Raw genomic sequence first — 20,935 nt, forward strand, 5'->3', positions numbered from 1 at the left:
TCTTCCAGCAGATCATCCACGTCAAAGGACACGTGGTTTGTGCCTTCTGAGTTTTGTTAAATGGGCAAAGTCAGAATAACACGAAGAACTGGGCAGGGGGTTGGGCTAGGCCTCTCAGAGAGAGTTTAAGCTCCTTCTCTGAATGTTCAGTTTTCTTTAGACAACCCACCCCATCCCCGTAACTGGCATGCTAAACAGAATTACACCTTCAAAGCCAATCCAAAGAAGATTCACCTGTGTTCAGAATGGCACTAGTAAATCTGTAAACGTTGTCGCATGTTTTACTTACGGCAGAGAAATACAAATATGCAGTCAGTATTTTTATGGAGTTGCCCTTTACGAAGCAAATCTTCTCCATTCTGTGAACCAGGGGTAGTCAAACTGCGGCCCTCCAGATGTCCATGGACTACAATTCCCAAGAGCCCCCTGCCAGCGAATGCTGGCAGGGGGCTCATGGGAATTGTAGTCCATGGACATCTGGAGGGCCGCAGTTTGACTACCCCTGCTGTGAACATTCTGTCACTCTCAATGACTGACAATCACAGTGGTCCCTAACCTTTTTATCACCGGGGACCGGTTAACACTTGACAATTTTACTGAGGCCATTTGATGTTATATGTCCTGGTCCAAGGGCATCACTATGAATTTTAAAGGTTTGGTGGTATATTTCTCTATACAAATAAGGGTTTAACTCCTTTCGCTCTTATACGACATGTGAAGAGGAAAGGGACTGCACCAAGGCAAAGCAAAGATGAAAAAACAAATCAGTGCAGAAGGAAAAGAATCTTTAATAATTGTACAACCCCTATGGTTTCATAGACTCCCCCTGATAAAGCAGCATGCAAAACGCATAGGGGTTATACAATTGTTAAAGATCCTTTTTGCTCTGCACCATTTTTTCCTTCTTTTTCATTTTATATAACACTCACATTTGTTTATGTCATCTATGCCCCATGGCTTTACCTTAATGTCTTTGAAAAGGTTCTTGTTCTGAAGGTCTAGGATTATCTTTAGGTTATGATGTTCTTGGCATCTGTGCCACAGTTCCAGGCTCTCCTCGTTTTTCCTTTGATGTGCCAGATGTACCTGTTCACCTGCAAGACTGAATTCATATAGGGTTTTTTTGATACTGTGTGCGCCTACAACAGCGCCTTTACTGATAATAAATTTCTTATTTCCAAAACATGTGTCAAAGCCTTTGTTGTCTAATGCAAACACAGTCAATAAATTATATCTTGGTTTAAGTGCGTACAAAATATCTCCAACTTTATTTAGGAAATGTTTGTGAATTGTGCTACAGCATAGAATCATAGAATAGAATCATAGAATAATAGAGTTGGAAGGGACCTCATGGGTCATCTAGTCCAACCCCCTGCAGTATGCAGGACACTCACATCCCAGTCGGTCATCTACTGTAACCTGCCACCCCTTTGTCTTCATAGAATCAGCTTGTCCGTCAGATGGCTATCTAGCCTCTGTTTTAAAATTTCCAAAGATGGAGAACCCACCACCTCCGGAGGAAGCCTGTTTCACTGAGAAACCGCTCTGTCAGGAACTTCTAAACAGGATGTTTAGATGGAATTTCTTTTGAATTAATTTCATTCAATTGGTTCTGGTCTGTCCCTCTGGGGCAAGAGAGAACAACTCTGCTCCATTCTCTATATAGCAGCCTTTTAAATACTTGAAGATGGTTATCAGATCCCCTCTCAGTCGTCTCCTTTCCAGGCTAAACAGACCAAGCTCCCCCAACCTTTCCTCATACGCCTTGGTCTCCAAACCCCTCACCATCTTTGTTGCCCTCCTCTGGAAACGTTCCAGTTTATCAACATCCCTCCTCAACTGGGGTACCCAAAACTGAACACAGTACTCCAAGTGAGGCCGAACCAGAGCAAAGTGCGAGTACCTATATCTTGAATCTTTATGCATGCATCATTAGCTCTTTTTGTTTCTCTTTTCTCCTTTTCATTAAGTTCATCAAAGAAATCTTTGCCGTATGTGCTGTGACTATTAGCCACTTACTTTTGATTCTGATTCAGCATCATCATCATTATAAATAATGCTTTTCTGATCAATTAGTAAAAAACAGTTTCCTTTGTATGTTGCATTAGGACCATCATGCTTTTGATTTTTAAAATCGCCTTTCAGTTTGTTCGTAGCTTGTATGCTGTACCTGTGTGTCTTAGAAAAACTATTGTTAGCTGGTGGCTCTCTACAATCCTTTGCAAAATGAGTCCTTTTGTTGCAATTAAAGCAATTTTTTCTCCCTCTCTCTTAGTTGGGACTTATTATTTCAAGTTCTTTCTAGAAACATAACTTGAGGCATTCAGTGATTCAAATTCAGTAAGTCATTTTGACTATTCCTCCCTCAATTCTTTTATACTGCCTGATAGAAAGTTTTCACATATTTCTTTTGGCTTGGACTCTGCATACTCACAAACACAGGAAAATTTCCCCCCAGAGTCCCAAGCATAAAATTTGCCATTTGTTCATCAGTTAGATTAAAGCTACAGATTGCTAGATTTTCAAATGCCTGTCTCAGTTCAGATATATATTTTTCGCAATTTTCTCTGTTATGTAACCTTGTTTTGCAAAGTTTTCTAATCCCTACTCCTTGTGATTTAATATTAGTAAGCCCAAAAGACTCTTCTGTCCTCTTAAGCATTTCTTTTTCTCTCTGGGAATTTTCACATATGGAAGTCTCACTGTCATCCATTGATCCCATAATAACGATCCTTACAATCCCATTTTTGATTGTCCAAGAGTCTTTGCCTTTCTCTGTTGGTTTTCTTCCTCTAGAATTCCAATGATGGAGAAATTTTTTAAAGCTAAAAAACATAACTAGGGATCTATTAGTCAAAGACTTTTGAGTCCTTTTCAAACATTAAGCTTACATCTAAGCTTCTGATAGATTCTGGATCCATAACCTCTTGGGTTAAATGTTTTAAAAAAATCATTTGACTTGAAAGCACAGAAACGTTACGCAGTATTCCAATCCTCCATGTTTCCCAGTTAAGGGGGAAATGTTGGTCAGACAACTGACAAAGATTATCTAACTCCAATGGTAACAAGAGAGAGAAATTTTACTTACAAAAATAGAGGCACATATTACATGACATTAACATTTAACTTATTATGAACAGATTAACTTCAAAGAGGTTAACTGGCTACAGCTCCAAGCCCAGGTAAGAAGCAAAAGAAGAGAGGTCCTAAATAAGATGAAACACAGATGGCAAGCAAGGTCCAAAGAAGCTCATCTAACTGAGGAGAAGGCCCGTGCAACGACCAAGTGTCCCTGAAGGAGAGAATTTTCTTAATCCTTTCCCTCCCAGATCCCTCTTGCATGGAGAGTTAAAATATCCAACACATCTGTGATAACTCTTGGAAATGTCATGATGAGGTTCCAGAATATCAGAATAAAAATATATTCCATGAACTGGACTATATCCTGCCCACTTGGCTGATCTAAGCACAAATACTTTTTCTATACCTAGGAGCCCTCTCCCCACAGCAAGGATTGCTCCGCTGCACCTGCCTAGGTGCTTCTTGTTGCTTCTTGGAGTCCTGAAGAGAACAGAATAAAACAGGAATTTTGGATTGTTCTCAGTCAACTGATTAACTATCAAAGTTTCTGGGAAGTTATGTCATAAGTATGTGCCCTTTGCTTGGCCATAGCCATAGGTTTTCCTATCTATGGCTTGTAGCTTCTCCTTGTAGTCCCACGACAGCTAAAGGCTAGCATGGCCTGTACAATAGCCACGTTGTGCTCAGCCTCACTCTCATGGTGGCCATTTTGTATTGGTGCCCAGTATCTTTTCTGATAATTCACAAAATTTGCAGAGGATCACCAAGGTGGGTGACCCCTGCTGCAGGAGAAGGCTTCCCACTTAACCCAAGTGGAGTAGCAGTAGACAGTTCACCAGCTTCAGAAAAGGAAGAATAGCCTTAAAAAAAATGAAAGGTTTTTTGAACAGTCCCATTTTCTTTTCAGATTCTTTCCGGCGAGGAGAAAGCTAGATACGTGTTCAGTAGCAGCTTAGAGATTTATTGGTTTTTAGTTTTTGGGAGTCAAAGCTCCTTTAGGCAGCTTGGTGTAGCGGTTAGGAGTGTGGACTTCTAATCTGGTGATCTGGGTTTGATTCCCCACTCCTCCTCCACATGCAACCAAATGGGTTACCTTGGGCTCACCACAGCCCTGATAAAACAGTTCTGACCGAGCTGTAATACCAGGGGTTTCTCAGCCTCACCTCCATCCCGGGGTGTCTGTTGTGGGGAGAGGAAAGGGAAGGTGACTCAAAGCCGCTTGGAGACTCCTTCAGGTAGAGAAAAGCGGCATATAAGAACCAACTCTTCTCCTTCTAGTCAGAATCTGTTGAATGTGTATGGCTAGACTACTGCAGTCTCCCTAATCAGGATATTCCTTTGCTGATTAAACCCCTCAGCTGAGGAAGATGAACAGAGAGGAGAATGCTAAACAAAGAAGCAAAGCTGCTGTTACCATTGCAGGAAAATCAAGGGGAAAAAATCCAAGTGTTAGAAATTCTGGCTCGGTCACCCTTCTCTCTGCTGTTTTCCAGCCTAATTGCCTCTTCATTCTTGATCGGCATGCCTACTGTTTTTGACATCACTGTATTCCTCGGTCCCCACTGGCTTCATTATTCATCCCCCTGAGAGGTACAGCAGCTAACATCCTGAGTTCCTTCCTTGACTGCATTACGACATCAGGGAATTTGGATTTCGTTCCCACGAATTCTCTCATCCTCAGCCCACCCACTCCAGTTCCCCTCTGCTTGGCCCTCAAGGGCCATTTGGAAGGCCTCACCTCCGCTCCAAAGAGCTGAATGCGACCCCTGGAGAGGCACCTCTTAACCTGCCGCTACAGATCTTGCCCAGCTAATGAGAGCTGGCATCCGAGAGCTCTCCGTGCTTATCCTACGCACACACACACACACACACGCTCCGTGTCCCAAAAACTTCTTTCTATTCTGCATGAATGCACTTCTGAGCAGAGGAAGCTTGAATGAGCCCCCCTTCCTTTCCTCTTTCCTTCCGTCAGAAGGAATGGGGGGAGGCAAAATCTCCTTTGCCTTTCATGTGGGCTGGCTGGCTGCATAATTACGGTCCGGATATGCCGCGGTGCCTTCCGTCTGGAGATGGCCGCGATTCTCAAACACACTTGGAAATGAACCGTGCCATTCAAGACGCACACGCACAGGAGTGTCTCTCTTTCTCTTGCTTTTTAAAGGATCTACGGCTTACAGTTCCGGAACTCTTATCCTTTTTTTTTTAAGGATAATGTATATGCGCATGAAATAAATGAAGCATTGTGGCAGGAGGAGTTAAAGGTTTGTCTATCAAAAGCCTAGCAAGCGCATGCCCCCTCCTCCCATTTCAAAGGCACAAAATTCGTTTCTGGAAAGCGCAGGAGATAAATCTTTTAAATATGAAATATGTGCATGCATATCTCCCTGTCCTTCAGGACTGAGCCATTCAGCCTTCAGATCCCCTTAAGCAGGGGTAGTCAAACTGCGGCCCTCCAGATGTCCATGGACTACAATTCCCATGAGCCCCTGCCACCAAATGCTGGCAGGGGCTCATGGGAATTGTAGTCCATGGACATCTGGAGGGCCGCAGTTTGACTACCCCTGCCCTTAAGTATATATTCGTATAGGGGTTCTGAACCTACCTAATGCCGCGACCCTTTAATACAGTTCCTCATGTTGTGGCGATCCCCAACCATAAAATTATACAAGTTGTTCTTTCACAGAAATTAAACCGAAACCGACCAATGGCGTGAAGATCCATTGTTCATGATTGTATATAAATTGGTTATAAATTGGCAGATGCCTTCAGGAGGAACGGCAACTGTGGTGGAGCCCCCACCACCACCACCACCACGGCCAAGCTGCTCACTCTGCCACAACCCCTGTGAAAGGGCTGTTTGACCTCCAAAGGGGTCCTGACCCCCAGAAAACCGCTGATATAGAGTCTCCTCAAAGCAGGTCAGAAGCCCCTTCATGTTTGTTGTGTTGGAAAGCTGAGCCCCTTTGGACTCTAGCATATGCTATGTGTCTTAAAGGGAAGAAGAAGAAGAGTTGGTTTTCATACCTTGCCTTTCACTACCCAAAGGAATCTCATAGGAGCTTACAATCACCTTCCCTTCCTCTCCTCACAACAGGCACTCTGTGAGGGAGGTGAAGCTGAGAGAGCCCTGACCAAACTGCTCTGTGAGAATAGCTCTGACAGGACTGTGACTAGCCCAAGGTCACCCAGCTAGCTGCATGTGGAGGAGCAGGGAATCAAGCCTGGTTCACCGGATTAGAGACTGCCGCTCTTAACCACTACACCAGAGTTGGCAGGGAGTATTTGGGAGTTTTAATCCCCAGTGCATGGGATTTTCTTTATTGCTGAAGGAGAGATACTTTGTACATGTTCAGAGGCACAGTTATTTATCAGGATTACGAACACCCTGGATCAGCCCATTGGTCCCTCACAGCTAGTATTATCTACTCTTCATGGTCTCAAGCAGAGGTCTTTCATGTCACCTACTAACTGGCCATTTCAACTGAACATACCAGGGATTGAACCTGTGACCTTCTGCATGCCAAGTAGAAGTTCTACCACTGAGCCACAGCTCATCCCCAAGGCTGCTCTGAAGTTGTCAGGGCTTAGGCCATGTGAGTTCAGATGCGGATGAAGACCGGATGTAAAAAACACTGCCTACATCTAATCCTGTTTTGGAAAGGAATGTTTTTATGTGTGGTACCACTGGAGAGATCATAGAGAAGGGCAACTAGTTATTCCAGGATGTTGACATGGGTCTTCATGCTGTCTATAGAAAGGGGGCGTTGGGGGCCCTGTAAGACCAAATTCTCAGTCTTCCGTAAACATGTTCTTCTTTCCCTTTAACCTTCTGTGCCTTTAGGCTGCAGGTATCTCAGGGGACCAACAGTACCATGTGCCTGGGCCAGTCCAAACACTACCAGTTGTGCCAACAACAGGTAAGATTTGGGCTCACACCTTGAAAGAATTATGTGGTTTCAAGCAGGAAGTAAAACAGAGTTCAAGTAGTGGTTGATTATTGCAGTCCAAGACAGAGGGCACTTCAATGCATGCCTCCAGCTACCATTTCTCTCCTTCTAATGCCAGCTTATAAGTGCTACCTGAACTCTGTGCCCACTCCTGCCCTCAACCCCAATCGCTTGCACTGGCATAACTTTTTGGATTTTTTAAAATCCCCAGATTATTTTGTTTTAAGTTAAGCTTTTTTTCTGTCTGCCCTCTGTAGAATGTGAATTTTAGCAATGGCAGGTCCCACTGCACAGATTTTTTGATCTACATAGTGACCAGACAGTGGCTATCCACTGTAAAGGTAAAGCAGCATTTGTCTATTTGGGCTTTGACGATATGTAGTGGGTGCTGCTAGGCAATAACCCAGAGATGCTACTTGCATCTATGCTCCTTGGCATCAGCGTAACAGGAAGGCACCGCAATAGAAGGAGTGGTTTCCTCTAGACAAAAATAAATATCCTTAGAATATCCTTTTCCAGAGAAATATAATTTTCCATATTTCCCTCATTCGGTGCAAGGAAATATGAGCCAGCCTGTTATTTCTGAAAACTTTTAAAACTTTTAAAACTTAATTTTATTCTCTAGCCCACACCGTTCAGACATGCACTACCCACAGAGATCCTTGGCTGTAAGGCAGCCTTTCTCAGCCAGCGTTTTGTGAAACCCTGTGGTTTCTTGACAACCCTGGAAGGGATCCTGAATGGGTGGGAGTTAATTTTTAATATACATTTTTTTAATTTGTTGAACATTTATCAACCTTTCACACTCCCTCCCCCCCAAATCAACCAATGGTGGGCCTGTAAGGGGTGGGAAGGGGTAGGGCCCTGGGTGGGCATGTACACGGCTATGCTTCCCAACCATACAATTGTGCAGAATATGGTTGGGAAGCATCGCTGTGTACAATCCCACCCTGGGCTTCACCCCATCCCCTCCAGGCCCATCATTGGCCATTTTGGGAGGGGTGGGTGGGTCCACGTGACCACATATGGTCATTTCACCTGATAAATGTTTAGCAAATTTAAAAAATATTTTAAAACTCCCACCCATTCGGGAAACCCAGGGCTGGCAAGGAACCCCACGATTTCACAAAACCCTGGTTGCCTGCTTTAGAGCCAAGGATCCCTGTGGCTAATGCATGGCTGGACAGTGTGGGGCAGATAATAATATTAAGTTCAAAACGTTGCCTACGTAGACAACAATAACCCCTGTACCACTCAGAATAATACCATAGCGCTTTATTCCCCCTTCCTCCCACGAGAGAGCGGCAGTGGGCCCCTTTGAATTTTAAGGTGAATTTGATTTTAACGTTTAAATGTTTTAACAACAGTTTTGTGATATAGATATATAGTAAGCTGCCCCGAGCCCTTGCGAAAGGGCGATGTATAAATCTGAAAATAAATATATAATTCAGTCAGGAAAGTAGCAATGGGAAGACTTATTTAATTAGTATTGAATTATACCTTTCCCTTCCCCGGAGCCCCAGGGTGGCTTACAGAAGGTTTTAAAAAAATAAATAGTGAAATTAAATATTACATTTTAAAATTCTAAAATTATTAGTTTTTAATTAATAACGAATCGGATTGGTACAAAACCTACAGCCACCTGCTTTTTATGAGGAACTTATGAGGTTACTAAACTGAGTGGGGCATATAAAGTCCACGGGGAGGACTTTCAAACAGGGAGGCCTTAATGGTATTTCTAGGCCTCAACCGTAGGCCTGGCGGAACAGTTATGTCTTACAGGCCCTGCAGAACTGGTTAAGGTCCCTCAGGGCCCTGATCATGTTAGGTAGAGCGTTTCATCATGCTGGGGACTGTGAACTTTCCCACTCCCACTGTGCCACAATTTTCATCAGAACTGGGGCCCCACATCTCTCAAGAGTGGCTTCCACCCTTCCAGAGGGCCATTCTGCACAGTTTTCGGTGGCATTGTAAATTTCTACCCCATTTCCCAACCCGCTGCTTTGCTTCTCAGAATTGGTGCACCTCAAAGAAGCACGGTCCCTGCTTAACCCTCACTTCAGAAATGCAAATCTTTTCATTCATTTCCTTTCTGAAGCCTCCCCAGCACTGCGTGTGTTCCCCCAGCCCTCTTAATCCTCACAATGACTTTGTGATGTAGTTAGGCTGAGAGAGGGAAAGGGAGGGAGAGAACAGCCCCAGGGAAGAAGAAAGGAAACCAGAGGGCAAGTTTAACTTTCTTTTCTTTCCAGCATTGCCCTGCCAACGCTGCCAGTTTCAAGCAGCATCAGTGTGCCAGCTTCAACGCCAAGGCCTTTGGAAAGCACCACTACCACTGGATGCCACTTTACCCAGGTTCGCCCTTGCAGAACGGGTCAGCAGAAGCTGTAGATCGAGGGATAAGGCAGGGCTTCCAAAGCCTTGGGAGATTAATGTTAAACAATTGTAGACAAGCCACTCTGCCGTAGCTTCACCTAAACCAGTGGTTCTCAAGTTTTCTAACACCGTGACCCTTTAATACAGTGCCTCATATTGTGGTGACCCCCAACTATAAAATTATGCCAGTGTTATTTCACAGAAATTAAACCAAAACCGACTAATGGCGTGAAGATCCATTGTTCATGATTGTATATAAATTGGCAGGCACCTTCAGGAGGAGTGGCAAAAGTGACGGCGCACCCCCCCCCCCAAGCTGCTCACCCCGTCAGTAACCATAAAAGTGTTCACTGGATAACTGGAAGTGACGTCACTGTGCTGAGGGATGCTCTAGAATTTTCCGGAAACAATGTGGCAAATATCATATTCAGGGGAATCTTAGAGGGACCTACGACACGGTGACATCACTGCTAGTAGCACAGCTGACAGTGTTGACATGGCATCATGGGATGTCATTTTGCTGTCCACATTTCTCCCCTGATATCCTGTTTAGTGGTAGCAAGGGACTAATGCAGAGGTTGGGAATTGTCCGCCAAAGCAGGCAACCTGGCCACCCCGTGAGGAGGCCTTTATTCCTGAGGAGGTTAATTCATCCGGGAAGGGTGGGCTATAAAAATAAAGTTACTATTATTATTCAGATAGTCATCCTTTCTTCCAGTCCCTTAATCACACATGGGACATATTGTATAACTGCATATCAGAAGGTGTATTTATATAAATGCATTGGTTTGCTACTAGCAAAACTGGTAATATCCCCAATACTTGAGAAAGGGCTGTAAACTGCTGCAGCCCATTTTCCTTAAGCACATATAGGTTAAATTTTTTGCCATCTGGGTTACCAATTCCAAGGTAGGGCCTGGAGTTCTCCCAGAATCATCATGGATCTGCAGACTGCAGGGATCAGTTCTCCTGGAGGAAATGTCAGCTTTGGAGGGTGGATCCTGTGAGATCATATTCTTTTTGGGCTCCCTTCCTGGGCGCCAACCACAGGACGCCAGGAATTCCGCAAGCGACTTTGTCTGAAAAGTAGAGGAGAGGGAGGGGAGTTGATATTGAATTATCTGCTTAGAAAGTCTCATAGAATCACAATAGGACTACCAGGATACTAAAGACTCTTTCATGATATATCTTCAACAAGTATGTTATACCATATTGTTGCCAAAGTTATTCACATTCAAAAACAGATGTTGTATATATCTTAAGCCCACGAGTGTATTATGTGTGTCCCTCTTCTGCCATCAATAAGATATGTCAAGTGGGATATTCTTCTTTGAATGGAGGGATATTACTAAACCATTTCCTACCTGTTTGCACGTGAGTCCAGCAGAATCCACTAGAATCCCTTGATTCCGCAGGGGAGAGGGACTCTGGTCTCATGTCCCTTTACGACTAACGACTTCCCTGCCTCAGTTTCTCATGTGTTCTGCCACAGATGATTACACCAGCATCTCCAACAAGCCTTGTGATCTCCAGTGCACCACCAGGAGCGGAGAGAGACAGCTCATGGCTCGGGCCCAGGATGGCACATCTTGCAAAGACAGGACTCACCAAGGGGTCTGCATTACTGGGAAGTGTGAGGTAACACAAAGGGACCAAGGCCTACTTAAGTGGCTCTAGTACAGGGGACATGGACATCTGGAGAGCCACAGTTTGGCCACCCCTGTGCTGGCAGGGGCTCATGGTAATTGTAGTCCATGGACATCTGGAGAGCCACACTTTGGCCGAAAGTGGACAATCCCAAAAACACAACAAAGGAAAAAAGAATTTGTTCAATAGCTTAATCAAAATTTAAGAGTCTTACAGCCTTGACTCTCCACACCATGAGAGCTTTTTCCCCCTAATTTTATCTCAAGTAGATTAACAATATGACAGGGCACACTGAGTGAATATATTGAATTTATTAATACCACTTTGTGGAGGACTAATTTTTGCCACTGACGAAAGAATTAAAACGGAAAAATAATTTAGAGACAGTTTTGGCATAGTCCAGGTGGAAATTATAATAATAAAAAGATAACAGAGACACTTAAAGTTTGATTAAGCCATTGGACAGATTCATTTTTCCTTTCTAGTTTGACCAGCAGCAGTTTTGACTTTAGTCTCCAATGATCCTAGGGTGCCATTAACACTGGGGCAAAGGAAACTTGACAAAATGTAATGTTAATACCTCTGCCTTTCTCCCCAATAGAGACCAAATCCGCTTACATTATTCTCCCCTCTTGCATTTTATCCTCAAAATAACGACCCTATGAGGTAGTTTGGGTGAAGAGTGTCTAAAGTCACTCACAAGCTTTCATGGCAGAGTGGGATTTGAACCCAGAGCCTAGTTGTGCATGCTAACCACTGTGTCACAAACCCCTGGCCAATGTTGCAGCATAGCTAAGGAAATCAGGCTAGCCTTGCTGCCTTAGACGAAAAGTCTATTCAAATCCATCATCCCAGAATGGTATAGTGGTTAGGAGCAGCAGACTCTGATCTGGAGAACTGACTTTGATTCCCCACTCTTCGACATGAAGTCTGTTCAATGACCTTGGGCCAGTCACAGTCCTTTCAGAACTCTTTCAGTCCCGTCTACCTCACAGGGTAACTTTTGGTTTAGCCAGTGCTGTATAGTGGTTAAAAGCGGTGGACTCTGATCTGGAGAAACAGGTCCCAGTCCTACTCCTCCATGTGACACCTGTTGGGTGACCTTGGACCAGTCACTGCTCTCTCAGAACTCTCTCAGCCCCACCGACCTCACAAGATGTGGAGTGGGGAGGGGAAAGGAAGGAGATTTTAAACAACTTGAAGATTTCTTAGGGCAGGTGTAGTCAACCTGTGGTCCTCCAGATGTCCATGCCAGCAAATGCTGGCAGGGGCTCATGAGACATCTGGAGGACCACAGGTTGACTACCCCTGTCTTAGGGTACAAAAAAGTAGGGTATAAAAACCAACTCTTCTTCAGTCTGTGACCAGTTAGAGTTTTCCAGAAAGCCCAACAGCAGGGCACAAAGGGCAGCTCTCCCTCGCTGTTTAATTTCCCTGGCATCTAGTATTTAGAAGTTCCATTTATCAGTCATGACTTCTTATCACTGGTGGACATATTCCCCACTGCCTGCAAAGGTGTGGGGTGATTTAAAGGGGGCAAGCGGCCACCTACCAGCTGAGAATGACAGCCAAGCTGCCCGATCCCTTTAAATTCCTCTCCATCTTGAGGAGGAATTTAACGGGATTGAGTGGTGCAGCTGTCATAGCCAGCTTTGTAGGGAGCTGACTGTTCTCTTTAAATGCTCCCCCCTACCTCCAGAGGCAGCTTTGCCTGCGAAGCGGAGGGACATGTTTCAGCCAGTGCACCAAACATTTCAAAACCACATTGTGTGCGGGGGGGGGGGGGGGGCTCTTTTAGGAGGCTTTAGAATGATCAGCATGTTGTCATGTTATAGATAAGAACATAATTTTTCAGCTTGCCCTAAGGAGTTTATAGTCTATAGTAGGACACACTGGCAGGGGCTCATGGTAATTGTAGTCCATGAACATCTGGAGAGCCACACTTTAGTCACCCCTGATCTATGGTGCCTGGTAAGGCCCTCAGTGTTGACTGCGGGCAGGAGAGTAAAGAGAGATAAAGAGTTACAAGGAAAGAAGGTATATATATTTAGACTTAGTTTCAATTGAGAAGGAGGAGCGGAGACATTAAGGTCCAGAAACTTCAAGAAAGACATGGATTTTGAATTGGAATTTGAGGAGCGTTTGTTGATTCAGTTCCTAGGGAAACTCTGAACTTCAAACACTTAAGTTTGCCTCCTTTCTGTTGATCTCTGGAAATCAATTGTATTGCTTGAAAGCTAGCTTGGGATGGGGGTTAAGAATGGAAGCCTCTAATCTGGAGAATTAGGTTTGATTCCCCACTCCTCAACATGCAGCCAGCTGGGTGATCTTGGGCCAGTCACAGTTCTCTCAGATCTCCCTCAGCCTCTCCTCCCTCACAGGGTGTCTGTTGTGGGGAGAGGAAGGTGATTGTAATCTGCTTTGAGACTCTTTGGGTAGTAAAAGCAGGGTACCAAAGAAACAGCTCTTCTTCTTTCCTTTCCCAGCCAATAGGATGCGACGGCAGCCTGTATTCTTCCCAGACGATGGATCGGTGCCGAGTGTGCGGAGGAGATGGTAGCACTTGCTACCGAGTCTCAGGCAGTTTCCGGAAAGGGATCTCACAGTTAGGTACACTCTGCTAACAGCATTGAGTAATTTCCTCTTGTGTCTTGGTGTGACCTGCTGGTTTCTAACCAGTCCCATTGCAAGCAAGTCACCTTGGGCTGCAGGCAGAACTGTCTCCAGATCTCCTTTCTCTCTCCCAAACCCTCGAACAGAAACAGCAGCGAAGGCTGAGCCCTACTGCCTGGCTTGAAGGTTTAAGGATGAAGGTCCACCTGCTGTGTTTGTGTAGGGAAGTCACAGGGTTGAATTGAGCTAGAACTGTGCCAGTATGCATGCAAATAAAACTCCGACCATCATTTCGCATAAGGGAAATGTGTACTAGAGAAAAGTGGCAAGCAAGGAAAAGGTTAAGCATGTGCATGTGTTTCAAATCACAGGGGGTGATGCATGCTTCTGTGTGTATGCGCAGTTAATCCTTTCCTTGTCTGCCACTTTTCTGTAGTATATAGATATAGATGTGCTTGTATTTGTAATCTGACTGTTTTGTGTTTACAAACACACCAATCTAGAACTTAAATAAATAAATTGAAATAAACTGTAAATAATAAATAAACTGTAACCAGATTGCAGATGTATGTACCCATCTGACTTCAGTTTTCTGACTTTTTCAAAATACTTTTTCTCAGGGTATGTATTTATCACTAACATCCCAGCTGGTGCTACAGACATTCTCATAATCGAGCGAAGAAAAACTGAAAACATCTTGGGTAAGCGGTGGAAAACAATACTCCCTCGGGCAAATTTATCCCCGCAGCAGAAAGGAGAGGGCTTTACGTGTTAGTGATAGGGTGAGCGTCTTAAGGAGCATTCACAAAAATTGCACTCTTATCTCTGGATCGGTCCATGCAGAGAAAATATCACCTGTTTCTCTTCAGGGACATCAGAGAAGCTTAAGGTATTGCAGTTATGGGACTCAGAAATCTGGAGTTCTTAAACACAACAGATTAACTACCTTTGAAGGTGCGCATTTTAGCCAATGATTAACAAAACTTTTTTACTATGTCCATTTTTCAATTCAAACACATTCTCTAGTAAGAAAATGGCAGATGAGGAAAGGATTAAGACTTCTCTCCCTGTTCTTTGGTAAAGCAACCCCGGCAGCTAAATTTGCCAAAAGAGAAAAAAAGTAGTGGCAGAAATAGTAATGTCTAGTTGAGCCACCTTTGGTGCAGGGGAAAATGTGTGTATTAGGCAAATATTTGTGAAGCTTGGTCGATCTGTACTAGGAATGTAACCCGCTTATATGTTCCCTGGGGTGATTGCAATTATGTGTCTGCAAAATGCCATCAAAACAGAGCTGACTTACAAAGTCAAGAGACCAGAGAGCTGGTTTGCCAGCATCTTCCTCTGCATAGCAACTCTGGTGTTCTTTGCTCATGACCCATCCAAATACTAACCAGGGTCGAGCCTACTTAGCTTCTGAGGTCTAACTAGATTCAGCTAGCCTAGGCCACCTGGGTCAGGGCAATGGCATCACAAGCTGTGCAGCATTTTAATAATAACAAAAATCCTAGAATATACCCCACTGATACATTACATGTTCCCAGTGAGGCAAATAGTAGTTCTTAAGCCTGTATCAGGTCAGGAAAATGGTGTGCGCTGCCTGGCACAGTCAGGCATGCTGTGACCACAGCACCGTGTTGCATTGGAAGGAAAGGCTTGAGCAGGAACTACTGTTGGGTGCAGGTTTTACTGAAGCCTGGGCTTCAGTAAAGGAACATCCAAGGCCATGGCCATAAACAAGCTAGGGGTCAATCACCAGAGAGTAACCAGAGCAGAGAGAGTCCAATATCACACTGAAGAACCAAGGCTAAGAAATCAAAGATGCCAACAGGGATCATCCAGAGTCCTCTTCTTTCTCCTTTCCAGCACTAGCCGATGAATCTGGGCACTTCTTCTTCAATGGGAACTCTGCCATCGATAACCCACAGAACTTCAGGGTAGCTGGCACCGTGTTCAAATACCGCCGGCCTCCCAACCTCCACTCGGACGGCCTGGAGTATATTATTGCCCAGGGACCCACCAATCAGTCTCTGAATGCTATGGTAGGTAAGAGAGTCTGTACGATCTGATCCTTTTGTTGCTTGTCCCCAGTTTGTGCGACTCAAATCTGCCGTAAAGATCCAAGAGGATCTGATTATTTGATCCCTAACCTAGGATTGAGGTAGAGTCCCCAAATCACATTGGCTTCCAGTGGATTGAAGTTGATGAAATCCCAGACTTGGTTGGTTGCTTGACCAGTCATTGAGTTTCCGCCTCAGCAGAGTGGTCCAGCAGATCTAACAAAAAACACAGCAGTCCAGGAGGGGTCACCTTGTGCCTCCAAAGTCATTCTTGGATTGTGCCATCCTTAATAAGGATTTCTATCAATCCCCTTTCAAAGCTCTCCTATCAGGTGATTAGATAGATTCCTGGAGGATAGCTCTATAATTGGCTACTAGCCTTGGTGACTGAGGGGACCTCCATGCTCAGAGGTTCTAAGGCTCAATCCCAGAGTCAGGAGGTGACATCAGAGGAAGGTCTCGGCCTCTGTCCCCTGTTGTTGGCCCTTCAGACAAACTGATTGGCCACAGTGAGACATACTTGACCAGATGGACCATCATTCTGATCCAGCAGGGCTCTTCTTACGTGCATGTAAGCAAACAGCTTTGGATGGGGATGGAGTGGCATCTTCAGAGAAGTCTTATTGGAGGACTCTTAGTGCAGTTGGGGTAAAGCTGGATCCTGACCCAATGGCGTCTGATGTTGACGTATTAGTTCCAGCACACTAAGGAGATGTTGCTTTTCTTTCCTTGTTATACCCAGTACTATAACTTTAATGGGAAAATGCCCTACGTGACATACGACTACACAGTGCCACGGACACGGTCACCAGCTCTTCAGACTGTCCCTCCGGCCATCAAAATGCCTCTTTACCTTCATCTACCAGAGCCCAGCCACAGCCACCGAGACGCAATCCCATCCATTTCCCAAGATTTCAATGCCACTTGGCTCTCTCTTGCACCGGATGATCTTGGGGAACGTTTCCCACAAGGGGAAGAAGATGGCGGCATGACCTTCAGTCGCCAGAACTTCTTTCCAAGCAACTCCACGGCACCAGGCAGAGGCTGGGGCTGGAAACAGGGGGAGGAGGGGGAAAGTTTTAGCTTCCAAGTCCAACGAGTCTACCACACTAACGGAGCCGATGAAGCTGAAGAAGCAGGGAGAGGCAGTGAAACTGATTTGGGTGAATATATTTTCTTGCTGATTTATTTTCCTACAGCTGCTGCTTCTGTGTTTTTCTTAAACGCCCCAATGTATTTTTTTTAAGATTTCAGATTTTTCTGCAAAGCAGGGGCTTTCCTTCAGCTTTGAAGAAAAACCTTCCTCGTCTGTCCCTGGCCCCATTGGGTAGATTTTTTGATCCACACTCTAAGGTCTGCTACAGAGTTAGTGATTACGATGCTAGATTTGCCAATACCTTCAGTCCTGTATGAATAGCTTTGTAAATATATGTTGTCAAATGATTCTTAATTCTACACCTTCTTTGGGGGTAAAAAGCTTTAAGTGATCAACTGAGAGTGGTTAGTGATGGAATCCTTTCCAGGATATCTCTGGCTCACTGTTTTCTTTTAGCCCTCAGACTCAACCAGATCACAATCAGCACAGCCGTCCCTCACGATGCAGCCAGGCCTGATCTCCTAGAGACAGGCAGGATCGGGCCCTCCAGGCTACGTCTTTTCAAGAAACTGTGTCTTCGGGACCCACAAAATGCTGCTTTTTGCAGGGAATTGCACTACCTAGTTGTCAAGCTGGGAAGGAAGAATTCAACCGTGGGGTTTTGGAACGACCCTTTAGTGGAATGGCCAGAAGGGCTGCGGAAACGGCCAGCAAGCGGGAACTTTCTAGGGAGCACAAATGCTGAGGCATATGCAGTGGATGAGGCAACAAATGACACCGTGCTGGTGACATCTTCCAAACCTGGTTCCAAGTCCAGCCTTCAGACTGGCTTTGGGAATAAACAGCTGCCAGAACCTCTGCAGTCCCCTGGCACTGAAAGGTAAGATAGGAATTCACTCTGTAGAGAATAATGTAATAATGTCATGTTGTTCTAGGGGGCGGGTAGATTTTGCAGTTGGTCTCCTGTCACTCTGGAAGACAAGCTTCCTCTCAGCTTCCTAGTTTGCATGAACTGGTGGAACGAGCTCCTGGAAGATCTATGGGCTTTTCAAGAGTTGGCTCAGGTTCAAAGGGCCTGCAAGATGAAGCTCTTCCTCCAAGCATTTGGTTGGGGCCAATAACACCATTGGCCTCTTCCTGCAACAAGCCCTCCTTTGGGATAAAGGAGAAACATCTACAGTGGATTCAGATATTGATGTGGCAGTGGAATTGAGTGAGATGTTTTAATCTGTCTTAACTGCTTTGTTCTTTTAATGCTATTTTAATCACTACGTTATTTAATCACTATGTTGTTAACTGCCCTGAGCCAGGTTGCTGGGAGGGGCATTCATATAAATCCAAATAATAAATAAATAGGCAGACATGCCAGTAAACTGAATTCAGGAATTCCCCTCTTCCATGTTTCAGGCAGGTTGTTTCCCTTTTCTTTAAAGCACTGTACATACATTTATTCTTCAGAGTATAAAACTTCTCCAGGGACCTATTTATTTCTTGCGGGAACCTATTGTATCTCAGCCCACCGAATGAGAATTAGTGATCTAAAGCAGCGGTTCCCAACTTTTTTGATATGTTGACCACAAATCCAAATTTAATTGGGGTGGTGACCCTCCTGAGATGGATCCAAGTTTTTTTGGTGCTACTGGCAAATATCTAGTGCAGCATCCCATTTTCTATAGTGGCTGACCAGATGCTTTTGAGAAAACAACAAACATCGCACAAAAGGTGCCGTTGTCCCTACTATGAACCTCAAGCAAGCATCATTACAACATAACACACACTTTGCATATAGAGCTTATATTGCAGCCTTTGACCACCTCTCTCCTTCTTCACTATTCCCTCTAATCCCACCCCCCATGTTTCTAAGAAACCCATTCAAGTAGCCTTCAGGATGCTTTTTCCTTGCTCAACAAGTATGTGGAGTGAAGAAACAATCGTGACTAATGTAGGACATGGAACGTTCTGTTTCCAGGTTAGATCTTGGTTCCTAAATTAGAAAGAATGGAAAAGGAAGGGGCAGCCATTAAAGAGGGTCTTTGTGACCCATTTTTGCATCCCATCCCACTGGTTGGGAAACAATGGTGATGATACAGAGGCAGGCAATGTCAAACCACCTCCAGGGGTCTCTTGTCTGGCTGCCAGACTATTCTAGGATCTCCTGGTTACACTGAACACATGCCGTGTGCTAAGTAAATGAATGCTGGTCTAGAGCATCCCTTTGCTAAGATTCACTAAGCACCTGACTTTTTCTAAGTCACATTCTAAGTCAAGCTTTCTCAACCAGGGTCTCGTGAAACCCTGGGGCTTCTTGAAGGCCCTGGAAAGGTTTATTTATTTTATTTTTATTTATTTATCAGATTTTTATACCATCCTCCCATACGGCTCAGGGCGTTTTCCCAAATGGATGGAAGTTAATTCAAACTTTATTACAGTCGTTCAGACCAAGTTATATGAAGTTAATACATAAAAGACCAAAATAATATGGTCATTTAATATAATACAATTTAAAGGTGGAAGTTAATTAATTTTTCATATATTTTTTTAAATTGTTAAACATGTATTGGGTGAAATTACCACATAGGTTCATGTTGACCCCAATGGCCAATGATGGGCCTAGAGGGGTTGGGAAGGGGAGGGGCCCCAGTTGGGTGTCCACAACTCTGCTTCCCAACCATATTCTGCACAATCCCACCACTTCTCGGGTTTCTCAAAGCCTGAAGAATGTTCCAGGGTTTGTCAGCCGTAAAAAGGTTGAGAAAGGCTGCTGTAGGACATTGGGGAATAATATAGTAACACCAGAGAATCCTCCCTATCTTCCCTAAGTAACCAGGAATGGCTACCTCCGATTGTTCATTCATGAGTTCACGCGTGCTCTTTGTCATTTGCAGCAATGACTTTGAGCTGAACCCCCTTGGCCACGATGACATCAGCCTGGCTGACATGTATCGCTGGAAAGTGTCGGCCTATGCTCCTTGCAGCTCCACGTGCACCTCGGGTAATTTTGCCAGGATGGCATATTGGTGGGAACGGGTGGCCTCAAAAATAGGGCACTGGCCTGGCAGACTCTGGTATAAACCAGCATGTTTCTTCCCTGTATATTTAAACCATGCCCGCTCCCAACAGCCACTGGTTTAAGAGGTGAGCCATCAGCAACACAGGTTGCCTTTTTATAGTAAAGGGTAAGTACTTCGATCCCAGCAGCCGGCTCAAGGTTGACTCAGCCTTCCATCCTTCCGAGGTCGGTAAAATGAGTACCCAGCTTGCTGGGGGGTAAACAGTAATGACTGGGGAAGGGAATGGCAAAACACCCCGTATTGAGTCTGCCATGAAAACGCTAGAGGGCGTCACCCCAAGGGTCAGACATGACTCGGTGCTTGCACAGGGGATGCCTTTACCTTTACCGTTAAGTACTTGTACTTTTGTTTCTTCTTCGGAACAGTCCAAGCAGCTGCCAGTTGAATAAGGTTTGAAGGCCTGCTCATGGGCGTGGGACACTTTCTGACTGAAAGGAAATGCTTTTTGGTGTCTTCTTAGGGATCAGTACCTCCTATGCCCTGTGCATCCGCTATGATGGGGTCGAAGTGGAAGAGGCATACTGTGATGCCCTGACCCGGCCAGAACCCACTCATGAGTTCTGCACAGGCCGGGATTGTCAGCCCAGGTAGGTGGCATTAGCCAGCTGCCAGGTCATAATCCAAAAATTGTTTTGTGCTTGTTTTGTTTTAATATTTTAATATCAGGACTACTGCTTGAGACTACAAAAGATAGTTGCTGTGTTATAACTTTTTATGTCCCTTTAGTATTTGCTGTTTAAGTATATTTTTGTCATATCCAGGAGTTGGCTTCTCCTCTCCTCCATTTTATCCTCACAACTACCTTGTTAAGTGGGTTAGTCTTTGACAGAAGGGTTACGAACAGTTAGGAGAACTGGAAAGGTTTGTGAGATTTTTTAGAAGGTCTCTATTGAATGACCAACAAGATAGTTGTAGAGAGGAGCAAACCAACTATGTCATTAGAAGGCAAGATACTACAGCTAAAGCTCACTTTGGACACATCATGCGATCAAACTCGCTAGGAAAATCATTAATGCTCGGCATGGTCAGCGGCAAAAGGAAACGTGG

The 20,935-nt window shown here is 44.6% G+C and overlaps 1 protein-coding gene across 9 annotated transcripts in view; it reads left to right on the forward strand.

The window, feature by feature from the left end:
• The window catches only part of LOC143835180 (ADAMTS-like protein 2), a 37,095-nt gene that overhangs the window by 5,103 nt on the left and 11,057 nt on the right, over window positions 1-20,935 (forward strand). For 4 of the 9 annotated variants that reach the window (XM_077332424.1, XM_077332423.1, XM_077332422.1 and 1 more), the window contains exons 3-12: window positions 6,923-6,998; window positions 9,281-9,383; window positions 10,897-11,042; window positions 13,538-13,661; window positions 14,285-14,365; window positions 15,528-15,703; window positions 16,464-16,884; window positions 17,274-17,697; window positions 19,703-19,809; window positions 20,349-20,475. In XM_077332424.1, coding sequence (XP_077188539.1) covers window positions 6,923-6,998; window positions 9,281-9,383; window positions 10,897-11,042; window positions 13,538-13,661; window positions 14,285-14,365; window positions 15,528-15,703; window positions 16,464-16,884; window positions 17,274-17,697; window positions 19,703-19,809; window positions 20,349-20,475 — 1,785 coding nt within the window. Of the gene's footprint in view, window positions 1-6,922; window positions 6,999-9,280; window positions 9,384-10,896; window positions 11,043-13,537; window positions 13,662-14,284; window positions 14,366-15,527; window positions 15,704-16,463; window positions 16,885-17,273; window positions 17,698-19,702; window positions 19,810-20,348; window positions 20,476-20,935 lie in introns of those variants that run through there. The other 5 variants (XM_077332429.1, XM_077332428.1, XM_077332426.1 and 2 more) reach the window with 2 other exon arrangements.

This window comes from Paroedura picta, chromosome 4 (genome assembly GCF_049243985.1).
Source record: "Paroedura picta isolate Pp20150507F chromosome 4, Ppicta_v3.0, whole genome shotgun sequence".
In the NCBI taxonomy this organism is placed as follows: Eukaryota; Metazoa; Chordata; class Lepidosauria; order Squamata; family Gekkonidae; genus Paroedura; species Paroedura picta.